General features: G+C 28.4%; 1 protein-coding gene across 1 annotated transcript in view; it reads left to right on the top strand.

Moving 5' to 3' along the window:
• Positions 1–18,813, top strand: part of Eip75B (Ecdysone-induced protein 75B) — a 434,795-nt gene that overhangs the window by 398,821 nt on the left and 17,161 nt on the right. Inside the window, exon 3 of the mRNA XM_075364992.1 lies at positions 16,971–17,115. Within this exon, the coding sequence (XP_075221107.1) occupies positions 16,971–17,115 (145 nt within the window). The remainder of the gene's footprint in view (positions 1–16,970; positions 17,116–18,813) is intronic.

Raw genomic sequence — 18,813 nt, 5'->3', positions numbered from 1 at the left:
TAATTAGTTACGGATTCTTGTGTTATATGTGAAGATATCTTGTACATTTTATTACCATTTTTTTTTTTTTAATTTTATTGTTATTTTAACTACGTTTCTTAGAAATATGGATGAATGTATTTCCTTGATATTTTAAGAATAATAATAATAATAAAGTTACATATAATATATACTTATGAACTGTGAACTGGTCGTTTAACATAATATTACATTTTTTGGTCTTGTTTTTTTTTTAATCTTTATAAATGGTAATTAAATAATATTAATACCCTTTTTACTTCCTTGTACGAAGTAAAGGAAGTATTGTGATCGTGAAAAATTTCGGTTTTCGGATTCTAACGGAAATATCCATTTTAACCACCCCTGAATCCATTTTGACTAGTTTCAGCGTGACGTCTATACGTATGTGTGTTTCTCGCATAACTCAAAATCGATTAACCGTAGAATGTTGAAATTTTGGATGTAGGACTGCTGTAACATGTAGTTGTGCACCTTCCCTTTTGATTGCAATCGACTGTACCAAAAGTGTTCAGAAAAGAACAAAATCCAAAAAATTTGGATTTTGGGCTTTTTCTTAACTGCAGTGATAAGCCCTCATTGAGAGCTTTTCAACCATTTATCATAAGTACCACTTATTTCGTTGGTTCCAGAATTGTGGCCAAATAAAATTTTAATTAATGAAATATTTGGATCTTACAAGGGGAAGATTCTTACATCGGTTCGAATCATACTTCATCTTTTTTTTTTTTTTTTAATTTAAATATATTGATTTTATTAATATTTATTAACCTCTGATTGTGAACAAATTTTTACGATAAATAATTCAATAATAATTTTAAAAAATATCAGAATTTATTAATAAAATAAAATTTTATGTACTTTTCATTTTAAAAAAATGTGTATTTTTAATTTAATACGCGTACAAGTAAATCATTGGTGTCTACATCTGATGTTTTATGGTTGTAAATATAAATTCAAGCATTGTCTGTGTTTCTGAATTATATTTCAAAATCTTTTTTTTAACATCAGTATTTCTACTTTTTTAAATATTTTTTTATGTTACTTAACTTGTTGTTATTGTGCGTGTGTGCGTGTGAAATTAACGATTTATAATAAGGTAAATAAAAAAAACAAATCGATTAAGTTATTTAATTTAGATATAATTTATGTTACAAATTATAACAAGGAAGCTTTCATCAATTATCAAGATTTATTTTTACTTTTTCTAATAATAAAAGTGAAGAATGTTAATTGATTAAATATGAAGTATAATTTTTTTTTAAAAACCCTGTTAACTCTTAAAATCATTTTTTTTTAGTTTTTTCTTTTGAAAAATTAGTCTTTTACGGTTTTTTTTTCAATTTAGTTAAAAAAATAATTATAAGCTTTTAGCATTTGAGTTTATTCCCGAAACGTTTGCCCTTTTTTGCTATTTCTCTATGTACATATGTTTTCTGTTTATAATGATGATGTTTATAAAGAAGTTGTACTAAAGCCGTGAATCATAAGCGGAAATGTTACAAAGGGTGAAATGGGAAGACGTTTTAAACGAGATGATTCTTTTCCTAAGGTTAAGTTACGAGTCGTACGTATTTGTTAGTCATAAGAAATATTTCTGACCCTGTTTTTAAATTGTACTAAGAAAAAGTTGACGAATTAATCGTGATCTTATATTAAATATAAAATGACGTCGTAAATGTTATCGGTATTAAATGAGTTATAGAAGTGTGAAAGTCCCGTGACGTCATCACTATATCACTACGGGAATCATATAATGTGGAAGTGTTACCTTCCGACCTGGCCTACTTTTTAATAATGCCTCTCTCTTTTTCTCGTTGATCAGATTTCTTTATCTTCCGCTTTCACGCCGTCATCGTTATCGTTATTGTTTATCGTTTGGATTCGATGACGGTTCGATGATCTAATATATATATAATATATATATATATATATATGGTATGGTGCATATCACATACATTTAAAATGCTTTTTATAGGTTTGATTTATAAATGTATCCCTTTATTTCTCTCTTTTTCTCTCTCAAACGTACTTCTTTTTATCAGATAAGTCCACTCTGTTGAATGCTGATTTTTATCATCTATAAATTACTTCCTGGTATAATATATTAGGTGAAATCTTTTCTAGCGTTATTTCGTTGACGTATATAGTATAACACGTGTGTGTATATGTGTATATATATATATATATACACGTCTGCATATATATATATATATATAATTTTATTTTTCACCCTTTCTACAGACGTATATATATAATAAAATTAATATAAATTAGATTTTTTGTTCCCTTGTGACTGCAGAAAGGCTAAACTGATTTTTATGAAATAAAAAAAAAAGATGGTTTAAATATTTATTTTACTATATTTATATGTATTTGATGCATAGCGTAAGCAAATTTTTATATTTGTCCTTTATGTGATACATCGCGTATATTGTAAAAAACATAAATATGAATAAAGTATTGTTATTCACGATTCCCATTTAGTTATTTTCGAGCTGGAGAGTCTACCTGTCAAAAATCATATGATTTCCCTTAACATTTCAGGTAATTTGTTTTCAGTTTTTTAATAACGATTTTAATTCAACGTACATAAAGTTAATAAATCATCAGTAAATTAATCTAAGCATAAATAAATGCAAATTACATCTACGGTTTATCGATATATATCTATATTTTAGGATGTTTACCTCTTAACTGTTAATCTAATCGTTTCAAGTACTTAAATTAATTTACTGTTATTAATATTATAATTATTTTATTGTCAATTACTTAGTTGTGTAATTAATAATTATTAATGCATTTTTGTTTTACAGGTTATAAATAAATTAATAAAAATAAAATTATTATTTTTTATTTCAATCATAAATTACGGGTTTCTTTATGGACACTTTAATTTGCGTAATATAATTTGTTAAAATAATATATTTACTGTCAAGAATAATTAGCATACCGTACCAGGCTCACCGTAAAATTTTTAAATATTGTACATAGATTGATTTTTACTAAATATATTATAAATTATGAAACCTGATATATTTTAGTTCTACAAATGACATATCTCTTTAATCATATTAGGTAAACATCTTTGCTGTAAGTAAAAGCATTTTTGATTTTTGCAACGTATACCTCAAATGAACTACTTTAAACGGGTTATGACGATTTTTTTTCATTTTACAATTAATAAATTAGAAAATAAAATTTTTATCTAATTTATTAGAACAATTGTTCGCCTTGATGGTTTCCAATCACTAGTATAACTGATAAATTAATAGTTCTGGGTTGAGTTTTTATGAATAAATAATTTTGGGTGGTGAGGAGGAGTTCGCCCTATCGAGGAAGTTAATTAATTAAAACTACAAGTAATTATTTCCCATAGACAAAAAGGTCGTTATTTGGATCGTATGGAAATCTATTTATGTAGGGAAGGAATATAGCTTTTTTGAATTATGAGGATCGTTCAGCGTCACAGCCTTTTATCCGGAGGCAAATGTTCACTTATAAAACCCTGAGTTTTATATATATATAAATATATAAAAGTTCTGATTTATTAATTGAAAATGATATGCAGTATTAAGAGCATTGTATAGCTTTTTATGTCTAAGTACTAAGCTACAGCTATCTCGTATTATAGGTGTACCGACCTATAGTTTACATCATGATTTTATTTACACCGTATTCCGGCTTCATGGTAACAGCGGAAGTTTAGCATAATAACAAATAAACAATACCGCATTGGTCATTGTACTTTAGTTGTAACGTAACACACACGGGTCACTGACATTTTGTAGTATACGAAACGCACTCAAACATACTTATGTGTGTGTATGTGTGTATATAGATATACACAAAAAAATACAGTTTTACTTAAGTTTACATGTAAACATTCTAAAGAATTTAAATGAATCATAAACGGTTGAATGAATGAACTAACAGGTGACGTAACGTAAAAATACTTCATTATGTATTTAACTCGTGTATATTTTTGTCTTTGTATATCATATTTCTTTTGTTTCGAGTCCTTCCTATTTGGTTTCGGATTCGCCTTCTTTTTTTTTTATACTTTATTATCAGCTTTTTGTTATCATTAATTGTCAAGCTTATAATATAATTAATTTATTAATTAATAATCAGTAATATTAGATTACTTGTTAGTAATTTAAATTTGATCTGATAAAATATTTAAAATACTCTATTAGGTTTAATATATAACAATTAAAACTCGTATAATATGTATTTAAAATATATGTATTTATAGAACTAGCTGCAGAGGCGTGCCGTAGGCACGCCCTCCGGACGGGTTGCGCTGGCGAGCGGCGTCTCGGAAAGGGATTATTAGGTTTCCAAAATTGATTACCTCTAGTGTAAAAATATTTTTTTATGAATGAGGAAAATTGATATAACGAAAGTTAAAATAGAAATTGGCAGACTCCGTGGCGCAAGTGGTAACGTCTCGACCTTTCATCCGGAGGTCCTGGGTTCGAATCCCGGTCAGTTATGGCATTTTTCATACGCTACATTTCCATATCTCAAGTACAACCTTCAAGCTTATGCGGAGATATCATAAAACAAAAAAAAAAAGTTTAACTGTAGTAATTGATACTAACGAATCGGGATTTTCTGCTAGTGATCGGTACTCCTGTGTCTACTTTTTGGTTATAGTTCATTATTTTATGAAGAAAAACAATCACATAAATAGAAACATCTGATGTGGACACCACATGACTTCCATGTACGCCTATTAAATTACATATACTCATTTTTTTTAATGAAAAGTACATACAATTTTATTTCATTAATAAGTTCCGATATTTTTTCATATTTTTTTTTATTGCTATTATTAAATTATGATTTCTTGTAAGTTTTTTACAGTCAGAGGTTAATAATTATTAATAAATCAATATATTTAAATTTAAAAAAAAAAGTTAAAAAATGAGATGAAGTCGGATTTTTTGGAAGTGGAAGGACCAACAACCGATGTTCCTTCCACTTGTATGATCCAAATATTTCATTAATTAATATTTTATTTGGCTATAACTCTGGAACCTCTTATGATATAGCGTTGAAAACCCGTCAATAAGGGCTTATTACTGCAGTTAAGAAAAAGTCAAAAAATGTTTTGTATTTTGGGCTTTTGAATACTTTCGGTCCAGTCCATTGCAATCAAAAGGGGATGTGCACAACTAGATATTACAACTGTCCTAAATCCAAAATTTCATCATCCTACAGTTAATAGTTTTTGAGTTATGTGAGATACATACGTACGTACGTACGTACAGACGTCACAGCAAAACTAGTCAAAATGGATACAGAATGATCAAAATTTAGATTTCCGTAAAAATCTGAAAATCGAAATTTTTCGCGAATACTTTCTTTACTTCGTATAAGGAAGTAAAAATATATTAATATATATTTCGCATATATATCGATATATGCTAACCACGAGACATATACTGTCGAATTGGGAATTTCCGCTAGTGATCGGTACATTCCGGTGCTAAGCTAAGGGGGATGGACACACATACATATGCCCTTTAGTAGGGTATGATAATAGTAACGAGTTTATGATAAAAAAAAAGTAGTTTATGTTTGAAGGAATTTATGTTTATAAAAAGTAGTTCGTTAAATTTACATTGACGTACACTTTTTTCATGTGTATGACGTATACTTTTTGAAATTCACACAAGTGAATTCAAGTTTACACTATACGTGTCACGCTTCGAGACTCCCTTATATATATAAAAACAACCCTTAGAGTTTGTTTAACACAGCTTTAAATTTTCATTTTTAAAATTTTTAAGGCGTCCACTGGCTTGTAAATAAGCAACTATTTTTTCTTCATTTCCATTTTCCAAATCAGCAGCAATATTATTTCTTAGCGGGTACTTCTCTCTGCGGTCCTCATATATGGGACACTCTTCCATTAGATGCTTAATAGTAAATGTTTTATTACAAATACCGCACATTGGTCTTTCTTCACCGCTTAACAAATATGAATTAGTGATTCGCGTGAGACCGATTCAAAGTCTGGTCACAGCCACTTGTTCTCGGCGAGTCAACTTCACATCGCTTTTCCATTTATACGGAGAAGTTTTGACTGAGTTTAATTTTTGTATTTAAAATCCTCCAATCAGTATTCCACTTGTTTCTTATTATGTTAGACAGTTTTTAACAATTGCCACCCGTACAGAAATTTCATCCAAGTTATCGCAGACTGTTGCCTTTCTGGCAGCTTCGGCTGCGCTTTCATTACCTGCAATACCAGCATTCCCTGGAGTCCATACAAATACGCATCGCTGTCCTCGTTGATTTAGAACGTAAAAAATGGACAGGATGTTTGCAATTAGGACATCCTTAATGTTCTTGATCCGAATTGCAACAAGTGCACTTAGAGAATTGGAACATATTAGCACTTTCTCTTCGCAATAGTGTTCTGTGTACCGAAGAGCTTGCTGTATGGCACTAAGTTCTGCCGTATAGACACTGGCCATATCTGGCAGTTTCCAAAAATGGGCTTCTCCATTTACATATATGGAGCATCCAACACCATGTTCGGTTTTAGCACCGTCAGTATAAATTCTAATATGTTCTTCGTAACTACTGACGGTTGCCAAATATTCCTGTTAGATGATCACTGCTAACTTCTTTTTTATTTCTCATGTTCATATAATTATAATTATTATTCACCGAGATTGCGGGGTTGCGCCGAGAGTGTCTTCGACTAAGACGAGTGGCGCAACGTGCAAGGAATCGCACAGACGCAAACGCCAGGTCAGCCGAGTATAAGACGGCAAAGAAGCGGCTCTGTCGAACCATCAACGTGAGCAAGGCACGCTGTTGGAGAGAACTGACGGACACCGTGGATGCAGACCCTTGGGGGCTAGGTTACAAGATAGTAACTCGGCGATTGGGGGTCTCGCGGTCACCAGCTCCACTAGACGAGGCCAAAGCGGAGCACGTCGTTAAGATGTTGTTTCCGGCCCACTGGGTCCGCGCCGAGCGGAACTTCGGCGACATGGGTGACTTTCCGCTCTCCTCGATGAAGGAACTGGAGGGAGTCCTACGGTCGCTGAAAGGTAAAAAAGGATTTTTTGCCCTGGAGATTTTTTGCCTTTCAGCACTGCAGGCCCCGTCTTCTACTAAACATGTATAACGCATGTCTGAAGGCTGGATCTTTTAGCGCCAGGTGGAAGACTGCGCGTCTTGCGCTAATTCCCAAGGGAAAAGAAAACCCAGAGTCGCCATCCTCCTACCCCCCATTGTGCATGCTTTACACAGCTGGGAAGGTATTGCAGAAGCTGTTAAAGAAGACTGGTTGCGACGATGAATCGGGCAGGTGGCCTGTCACCTAACCAGTACGGTTTCCGGCAGGGTCGGTCGACCCTAGACGCAATTCAAGAGGTTGTTGAGGCGAGCGGAGTTTTTCAAATGGCACACACTTTTCAAATGAGCTCGGTAGACGGCAGATCGAGGGACACTAGAGGCGGATCTCGGTGCACTGAATCCCCACAACGTGGTTGCGATGATGCTCCGTGACCTGAGCAGCTGGTAAATTGTAGCGTGATTCTTCGGCAACATTCTCAGGGCCAAAATGGTTGACCTGGATTGTCCTGAAAATTGGGAAGCACCTAATCAGGCTAGTATAGGAGGACTCGACCGGAATTAATGTGTTAAACGGTTCCGGGTCGAGTCCTGGTTGAAAGGGGGGAGGTTTTAGTCGGTAGTCTGCTGATAGTGATCGGATAATACCATCAGCGGGAGCCCGCTCGATGCGTAAATGCATTTCCACCTCCCTCCGCAAAAAACATTATTATTATTAAAATGGCAGTTATTAATATCGGTCGTTATACGACCGATATTAATAAACTTTTACAAGTAGTTGTAAAAGTTATAAAATTCATTATAAAAGAAGAATAAAATAAGTAAAGAAATAATAATGCAAAAAAAAGATAAAAGAATAAAGAAAACAGTTTCAAGTAATACTGTAAATAGGAAGAAGCAGAAGAAGTTTTTAAAGGAACATGAGCGCATAACGGACTGCAGTTTTACGCCTGATGCAACAGCGGTTGATTTTGTTGTCGTAGATGCGATGCTGCACTTCTATGCAGAAACCTATTGTCAGTGTCGTAGCTTGCAGCTAGTTATTTCTTAGTGCGTGACCTCTTTCTTCTCTCGTCGTTTAATATGTTAAAAATATTCTTGTAATGTTAGTCAAAGTAGCACTAAATTTGAAATTAATTTTTGTTTTTAATATAATTTTTTTTAAATCTCTAACTGAGTGGGGTTATTTGTTTGTAAATTGTTCAATATAAAAAATAAATTAATTAAAAAAAATTACAATTTCATTTTTGTATTAAAACAAGAAAATAACCGTATCCCCTTAATTTAAACAGGCTTAACTCTATTAAATCTATCGTAAAATTATTTTGAGATAAAGTGATTTCTATCAGTTGAAAAACTTCAGTATAATTGGTTTTGTCTTTCTTATTTAAGGGTGACAGATTTATCGTTTAGAAATATACATAACTTATTACTCAAAAAGTTTAGTGCGTTTAATAATTCGAATTAACAATTTTTTTTTAAATAAGCAAAGAAAAAACTTACAGATTTTGAAATAAAGAAGTTATTTTAATTGAGCGTTATTATACACGTGTTAAATTTATTACTTGATTAATAATTATGAAAATGAAAAATAAATAAATAAATTCGTATTTGCATATTTAGTTTTGTATGCGATCGCATGTTAATGTAGGACAAAATAGTTTGACGTCACACTGCCGGGAGCACCAACCTTTCAGACACAAACACACACACACAAACAATGTATAACATTAGTATTTTAAAACAAAAAAAAAAAATATCGATGTTATAGTGATATGGTGTTAATATTTAGAGAAATTATGTCTTTTTTTACAAATTAATTAAAAAAAACTAAAACTAAACAAAAATTTGAGGAAAATAGAAACAGCAGCGACATCATAAAATATATTTAAAAAAAAAATATATATATATACACACACACACACACACACACACACACACACACATCATAATGTATATGTATATATACATACACATACACACACCTACATATATACGCACATATTCACGCACACCTCTACATTCATTTCTTCTCTTCCATTTTACGGTTATGTATTGTTAACGTTCACAAATAATGAAAGGGCAATAACCTCAAATACATTCAAACATTGAGCACTGTTTATTACTGACTAGTTTAGTTACACTAGGTTTGCTTCTGCTTTTTGTGTTAGGTATGCTGCTGCTATATTCCATCCCTTGAACAGAACCAAAATGTTATTCTGTTACCTAACTGTGACTTCTTTTATATTTGTTATACAATACTATTTGTATTCTTTTGTTATTTTTTGTTTATATCCCTAAATTATTTAAAAACCTTTGCGTTTTTATTTAGATTTTTTTTATATACACGAAAAAGGTTTTAACATGTAATAAAACGCTTTAAATATACTTACATTTCTTTTGGTTTTCATTAAATCACTAAAGATATACCAAAATACGAAAACTCAACAGTTTACTATTATTATTATGTTTAAGTCGTTTATTATTTGACTGGTTTGATGCTATTTTCCATTTCTTTCCATTCTGAACTAAATTTACTTTTCTAAGTTGACATATTCATTGTATCTTACATGCGCATTTATTTATTAACAGTTTCATGAATCTAATTGTCGTTCTATAAAAAAATTTACAGAATTTCTGTTTTATTTTATATTTATGGTATAATTTATTATATTATATATTTTATAACTGAAATGTTAAAAAAAGGAATCGTTTTTGTGAAATTTGTTAAACTTTTTAAACAGTATTTGATATTTTTTCTTTAATTAAGAAATCAGTTACAAAAAAAAAAAATATTTTAACTTTTTTCCTCAGCGGTAGGCCTTCAAAGACCACGCAAATATCTTTTCATATAGTTTCTTCCAGAAGTTCTTCATTATTTCAGACTGTTTATCTCTCCTTTCTTCAGTCCATTCTCTTCTGTTGAGTTTTTCTTTTTTTTATTCTTTTCGATCTAAACAGTCATTTTCTGTAACGTTGAACTTTTTGAGCTCTTCTTTGATCTGTTTAACATAGCCTCCTTGACCTTATTAATTCCAGAGTTTATTGAAAATATGTTTGTTTAGCCTCGATGGGTTCATTCATAACATGCGTCCATAGAATTTTAGTCGTCGTTTTCTTATTGTTACTACCAGATCCTCAATTTTATCGTATATCTCTTTATTTGATCTTAATCTGTAGCATTCTTGTACCATAGAGTCTTCTTTCTATCTTGAGATTTTCTATTCCAGTTATATTAGTAGATTCCACTCTGAAACTTGTATTACAACACTTTTAGTGTTTCTTATATAATTTAACTCGTAAAAGAAGAATTTAATAATAATAAAATCAGTGATTATACCTGCAAGAATTTTTCTAACGACTTAATTTAAAATCATACTAATTGATATATGGAAAATAGGACAATAGCTAATAATATAAATTACTTTTATACGAACATATAAATACGTAGTTATGTATGTTCTAAGAATAGAGTATTGTAGAGAAATTTATATTACAGATATACCTTAACAAATATGTTCATTACAATATAACATAATTATTACGAAAATAGAAACTGTTTATTGTTACATAACATTTACTTGGAATCAATATACATATAAAAGCAAGTAGGTTACTCGCATTAGTTTATTTATTTTTTAGATAACAAAATATTTATAAATCAATATTCCTCTAGTTATAATTGATAATATAATAAAAGACAAATATGTAGAACATGTGAAATCATTTTCATTTATAATTATTACTTTCATGAATTAAATTTTACAATCGATTCATTTAATATATTATTAAGTGAGACTTTATAATTTATTTCATAAGTCTTCAAATTAATTTTTTTTTTTATGGATTATTATATTAACTAATACAAATTTTACAGGCGAACTTAAATAAATAATAATTTATTTTTTGAGTATTTTAACCATTCTTAAGAAGAAATTAATATGTTAGATTATTTTGAAAAGAGAGGAGTGAAGTAGTTTCCTAATTATTAATCGAATTTTACATTATTCATTCAACAGTATGCATTCATGAGAAGACCATCTAAATTATAATGATATTCAATTGTATATAAAATAATACAATTATTTTTTTTATTTATCATAGGGATACTTTATATATATTGAACATCATTACTTTCATAGAAAGCAACTATTAAAAACAAATATGTTTATTGAAATATTTTAGGTTTTTTTTTAATTTTAGAAGGAATTAAGAAGTTTGACTTTGGTAATATATCTATTTTAACTATTACTTATTTTGTACTTGATGAAAAGGAAACAGAGTCCTTTGATAAATAAAAAATAGGGATACTCAGAATTTTCTATGAAGGGGTAGTAAAAATACAAAAATAATATACTAACTCTACATGTATCTTAACATTTAATAAAATCCTGTAAACAAAAATAATTTTTTTTTTTAACTTAAGTAGAATTTTTACATGCCATGACGTATTCTTTTTCTGTTATATGTATCCGTACGAAAAAATACATATATTAACAAGAAGAATAGATTATGTAATTCTCACAATTTAAAAAAGTAAAATAAAACTGTATTGGCATATAATGTGTGTGTGTGTGTGTGTGTGTGTGTGTGTTTCTTATACAATAAATAGCTGCATATAACAGTATCCATTGTAACGATGAGGTCCCAATTACAGGTCTATCTATTCCCCATTAGACTATACAGTATAATAATAACAATAGCTTTGATTCTCTTTAAACACTTCCTAGGTTGCTTGTTCTCATCTCCACCTTTGCTTCTTTTTCTTCTTGTTAACTTTGTTACCTTGTTGATAGATAGGTTACTTCGGTTGTTTTGTATTAATGAACACAGCCGATCGGCAGAGTACTTCATGTCTAGGTTATTGACCTCTAAATATTATTATTAGTAGGAAAAAAATACCTTTGTAACTAAATATAATAGAAAATTAGTGTCTTCAAAAATAAATTATAATTGTATCAGTAGGGGCTATCCTTAAGCTATTATCATCTTTAATTTTACATTCTTTTATTCTGTTTTTATTCTTTTTGCTTGTTACGTTTATATTTGTTACTTTCGTGTGTGTGTGTATGTATGAGCGCGTGCATGTGTGTATATTTATTTATTAATATACATAGGCCCTATTTAAGCAACAAGTTCACGTTATCATTTTAAAACCAACAAGTTACTCAGTATATTAATAAGTGTGTACAAATTTATTTCTAATAAACGTATACCGTTTCGCCTCTTGTAATTGTATTTTTTTGCCCGTTTAGGATAATAAATAATAATTAGTGTAGTCGTTAACCATTAGGTAGATTCTTTGCGCCATATTTATCTCCATTCTCTTCTATTTACTGCCAGATTTTTGAGTTATTGATAGGCTCCAATTTTTTTTTGTTGAGATCGTTAATATTTCTTTTTTTCTCCAACTTCTACTGATCTTTCTAGAACTGTTTAAATCAACTTTTCTTCTCTCATGATGTACCTTAACCGCTTATTATTCGTATTTTTAATATTATTTTGGATTGAGCTTCTATTCTCATCGGTTCTTTATTGTCTTTTATTTTATTTATTCAATTCGTTTTCTTCGTGCAGATTTTTCAAGCATCTCCATTTTTCTCTTTACACTTTTCATTAATATTCTTATTTCACAACATTAATATTCTTATTTGGAATAAATGTATTCCAAATATATCACCTCGCAGTACGCTACTTCACAAGTCAAACTCATCTTACTATACTTATTAACTGTTTATTTACATTTAATATTTCTTTTGTTTAAGAATTAATTTCTATTGTGATTTTTATCTTTTATTATCGATTAATTTTTGTATCAAATTTATTAAATCTTTGTTGTATTAATTATTACCCGGCGGAAATAAGTAGCGTATGAAAAGATGCCATACCTGACTGGATTCGAACCCGAGAACTCCGCACGAAATGCATACTACCTACTCAGCCACAGAAGTTGGCACTTATTTATAAATATTATTACTATAAAAAATTATTTAAGTTAAATAAAAACTACGACTTCATAAAATAATATCTATTCTGAAAAACTATTTCGAAAAATATTCTCATTGTCAGCATAAATTATACAATTAATATTCATAAAAATTAAAAAAAAAGAAAAAATACAGTTTTTAATTTTTTCCCGAACCCGGACCACCGCATTTCGTAAAGAGATACCAGGTTCGAATCTTGGTCAGGCGTGGCATCTTTTCATACACTACCGATTTCCATCGGGTTAATGACCATAGTTGTTGATGCCCTTTCTTTTATAAAAAAGAATTTTTTTTAATTATAGAATACTTATTTAAATAAAATCTGGCTATTAATGTAAAAATTGTGATTAATTTAAAATCTACATGCATATTTTATTTATTTATTAAAATTATTTATGTATAATGTTTATTATTTCAATATAATTGTTATGTTAGGGAATTTTAATGTTTTTATTTAATATTTTATACTATTATTATTATCACTAAAATAAATAATTATGCAAAAAGATTAACGTTGATTCATATTTAATTGCGTATTTAGCAATAGATAATTATTAATATTTTTTTAGTTAAGCATTAAACAAATGTAGGTAGCCTCTATATATATATTACTTTAATATGGGGATTACGATAGATAGCAGCAGCAGTATTATGTTGAAGTCAATGAACTTTGAAGGTCGTTTGGCGAATCGAGTCCTAGTTACATGTGGTACGTTTTGTTAAATAAAGTAATGATATTACATATATTTATCCGTGTGTGTGTGTGTTTGTTAAATAAAGAGAGGGGGGAAGAGTGTGTTACGAGTGAATAAGGTGGCCTATCGGCCAGCGAGGTTATAAACCACAGCGGGAGCAATGACATTCTTATCAAAATAGGTCTAATATAGGTACTGTGTGTGCTCTATAACTTAACATGCGCGTGTGGACTGAAAAAATACAAGCGCATAACCCTAACAGCAGCTTTGTTTTTTAGTATATATATCTCTCTTTATTATAAACCGTGTTATTTTTGGGTAGCTCCCGTAGATATTTAAAAAGTTATTTATTTCTGTGGTTACATTTTGTAGTATATCGTCGGTGTAACCTAAGGGTTATGGAATGGAAAGGGTATTATGATTTTGTGTTCTCTATAGTGACGTTTATCGGTTACGGTGGAGAGAAAAGTAACAGAGATAGAATGTAATGTGCAAGTGAGAAAGAGTTAGGTGAACTAGGGAATGAGTAAGTAGAGGAACACTGGATAGGTCAACGACCGGTTGACCTCAATAAGCAGATCAATAAACCCCTTCTAACAATTTTTTTTTTAACAAAGGAAAAGATAAAAATACCACTTAGCCCACCATAAAATTATAAGCATTACTCCTTTTTTTTAATAATTAAAAATAAATATATCACATTTAAAATTATTACTTTTTTTACAAAGTAAATACAATGTTTTTGTTTTAATAAATTTACTATTGTTGTTCTATTCACTTAAATATTTTTACATCCCTTCTCACGTTTTTTCCTTTTTTTTTCTTTAGTCTCGCTTTCTTTTTTTTATTATTATTATTCTTTCTTAATCTCTCTAGATGACTAAAGTGAAACATTATTGAATTATTTCATCACCACTTTCACTCTAAATGAAAGAACGGCATTTGTTTGTTACCTGTGTTACCTCTCCGTAAAGATAATGCTGTAATATTTCTTATATTATTTAACTTTCATAATAGTTATGCCAGGGCGTTTTTTTTCAATATTCCACCATTATATACATTTATATATATATATATATATTTTTTTTTTAAGATTTAAGAAATAATAAAATCAATTTATTTTATTTGAGATTATTTATTAATTTATTTATATTTGTTAGATTATAATAATATTATTTTTTAATTCGTTAAGTAGTATTAATATGATTTATTAATTTTCTGTTGTACCTAAAACAGAATTTAGAAAAATGTGAATATTTGCCCCTCCTTGTAACAATAAAATACATTTCTAAAATAAAATGGTTTCCTTATTAAAGAAAATATGATTTTTGTTTAGAAAATAGGAAAGATTTTTTGATTTAATCAAAATTTGATTTTATATTTTTAATACTTCTTAAAATTTGATGAATATGTATTACTATTTTAATAATTAAAAATAAAATTTAATAACAATTTTTATTTTTATTTAACTTAATAAATCTATCTATTATAAAACAGTAAAAGTCAGTGACATTTAATCAGGTCACTTTTGTTAACATTTTATCTTTTATTATTTAGCGGATTTTTTATTTTACTTATTCTTTTTTTTATTATCACAGTATTTAAACAACTGATTGATTCTAATTTATAACAATGGTTTATTATCCTCATTTACAAACGCCCGCGCGCTCGTGTGCATATAGTATAAAATATATATATATATTATACTTTACATGAAAATATACGAAGTTTTATGTAAAACAGCTTATCATTTTTTTTTTGTTTTATACATGTCAATTTCATTGTAATATATAATTTTCTATCATAGTTTATTGTTCTTTATTTTATTTATAAATTATATTATTTGGCGTAATTTGAGTAATTTTTTAAACTGTTTATTATTTGTTTAAATATAGTATGCAGAAGGGTGGTTGAACATATTATGCTCCAATAATAAATGTTTATTAATAATTAAAAAAGACAAAAAAAACTAAATTAAAAAAATCCTATATAGCTTGTCGGGGAATTTCTCTTTAAATTAAAGAGAAGTGCAAAATAATATTTTTCATATTCATCTTATTTGGGGGTTAGCATCTTTTATTTATCAATCAGATTTCTTTTTCCTTTGCATTTTTTTATCTTTTCTTATGATTATCTTACTTTTTTCAGGATTTTAATTAAATTTATCAATGTATATATTTATATCAATTATTTTAAATTGTGTGTGTTATTTTTAATTACATTAACGTATTAGTATTACATATTAATCTACGAGTTATTATCATAATAAATCTGATAAAATCTTATTTTACGTGAGGTTAGGTCAAGATTATAGTAATATTAATCTACATGAAAAAAAAAAAAACTATTTTACTACATTTAACGAACTATTATAGATCAGCTAGTAATGTATTCCTAGCCGATTACAATAAAGTAAGATATAATTAATTATTTTTTATGGTTTCAATTAGTATTAAGTATTATTACTGATTACAGTAATAACATTATAGATTACGCATTTATTATAATTTAATATGTGTATGTACATATACATGTTATATTTATTGTTACAGTTAAGTTTGTTTACCTTGTAATGTATATTAAAAAACTAGGACGGCTAGTGTGATGTGTTGAAATTGTATATATATATATATATTTATATGTATGTGTGTTTGTGTGTGTACAGACTACCTACCTATCACACTACCATGGCTATTTGCAATGTCTTTGTACATGTATCTAAGTGTATTAGATTTAGATTTGTATTTACGTTATATGTGTATATGTGTGAATGGTACTGTAACTAACAGCTTAAGGTAAATGGTTAGGAAAACGGTTTTAGAGAGGGGAGAAGGACTCTCGCTTTCGGGTCGTCGCCCGGTAATGAGGTCACATCGGGTTTCGTTCTACCGTACCGCGAGAGGCGGCAGGCAGTACAGTGCTGTGTGGTCGACTGTGTATCGCTTATGAGGCCAGTTCGAGTTTAACCGTCATGGGATGTGTATCACATGATATTAGGGCAGTTACAGATTTAAATTTTAGTAATAGTAATAATAATAATAACAATAACGATATGGCTCCGACTTGTATCGTTAATATCGATGACAGTTTAATTAAAGATATTAATAATGAAAACAATGTTAATGTCGAAAGTAATACTAGTATTGATGAGGATTGTTCATGTTACCAGGGTTTCTTTCGTCGCAGTATACAACAGAAGATACAGTATAGGCCTTGTACGAAAAACCAACAATGTTCTATACTCAGGATCAATAGAAATAGATGCCAATATTGCAGACTGAAGAAGTGTATAGCTGTCGGGATGAGCCGAGATGGTAAGTTTAAAAAATCAGATTTATTATTTTTGTATTATTAAAAAACCTAAAACAATTCAAAAGATGTTTTTAAATGTTTTATAAATTTTATCCCTTTTTTAATTATTAAAAATGTATTATTTCTTTAACTTAAAAATAAGTCGGTATTATCAAAACGTGTTTTAAATTTTCATCTTTTCGTATAAAAATCTTATAATCTTTTCATATGTTTTTGCGATTTTAAAAATTAACCTTTTAATTATTTTATTATAGCTTTTGTAATTTGTTTGCTTGAAAAAAAAATATATATATTCTACATTGAAATAATATGTTCTATGCTATTTTAAACACATCTTCAGAAAATATTATGAGTTATTTTCAAAATATTTTTCATCCTTGTATAACATATTTTGTTAACTTATTTGAACTACTTTAATAGTTAAAAAACTATTAAACCATCCGATTAAAAAACTATTTTATTGTACCTTTCACGAATAATTTTTATTCCTGGTTTAGATAATAAATAAATCGCATCCTTTACAATTCAGTAGTTCTACAACGCTTGAAATATTTTAGGTAGTAAATAAATCCCGTGGGAATTTAACGTAAAATGTAAGTCGTAAACGGCCAACATCATATTCAATAAATAGTTTCACTTACATCACCGAAGTTAAAAACACTATTACAAATTGCCGTATGCTATGTTAACGGCTAATGACCCGTAACGGTTAATAATTAAAATAATAAATTATATCTTCATAAAATATAAGTAAAAGGTTACAATTAAAAACTATAACTTTTTTTTAAGTGTGCGTGTGATGTTCTTTATATGGTACTTCCTGTTTAGTGTTTCATTTTAAAAAAAATGTGTATGCATGTATATACTGCTGAGAACAAAAGTCACGGTTTTTTTATAACTAAGTAACGGTTTACCTATAAATTCTACGCACATTGCACTGCGGGATACACTATCTTTTTAGTCTTATAAATATTTTAACTCATCTTCTTATTTTTTTTATTTGACAATTTTAACTTTATTCTTTCGACATTGTCAGATGCAACATTTTGGTGGTGATATACCGCCCACTTTTTTTCTCTTCCATTCTTATATATATATATATAATTTACGTTAATTCATACGTTGCTATTCCAGCAACGTTTGACGTTGCTGGAATTTCTTTGAAAATTGTTGACTGCCTAGTACTACGTAACATAATCATATGTATATCCTCTAGTTTATAAAAGTATTATGTCATCCTATTATAACTAATTTGTTTCGAGTAAGTCATTTAAAAAAATAATAAAACTATATATGATACAAAAAAAAAACGGTTTCTTGTTTATATAAATGTACGTAATTTTATTTTTTTTATAATTATATATTATGTTCTAGAATCAGGAAATTAATTACAATGTGTAAAGAAAATAAATTTATATAATTATATATTTGTTCTTTTTTTATACAGATAATGTAACAACATAAAAATAAAATACAGTTTTTTTATATCTTAAGATTTGTAAGTACATTTCCCTATTCGTAATAAATAATAAAACAATTTTATTTTGAAATTAAATTAATTAAAATAATAAACAAGTACAATATTATAATTTTTATTTAATCTAACTCATTATTATGCAATTAATATAAATTATATAAATATTTAATGTATAAACTAAGTTATAAAGATTACAATAGAATATGAAAAAGTGTTTTATTTA

This window comes from Lycorma delicatula, chromosome 4, assembly GCF_047948215.1.
Source record: "Lycorma delicatula isolate Av1 chromosome 4, ASM4794821v1, whole genome shotgun sequence".
Taxonomy (NCBI): Eukaryota; Metazoa; Arthropoda; class Insecta; order Hemiptera; family Fulgoridae; genus Lycorma; species Lycorma delicatula.
Note: the sequence above shows the minus strand (reverse complement) of the source record. Positions and strands in the feature narration are given on the sequence as shown.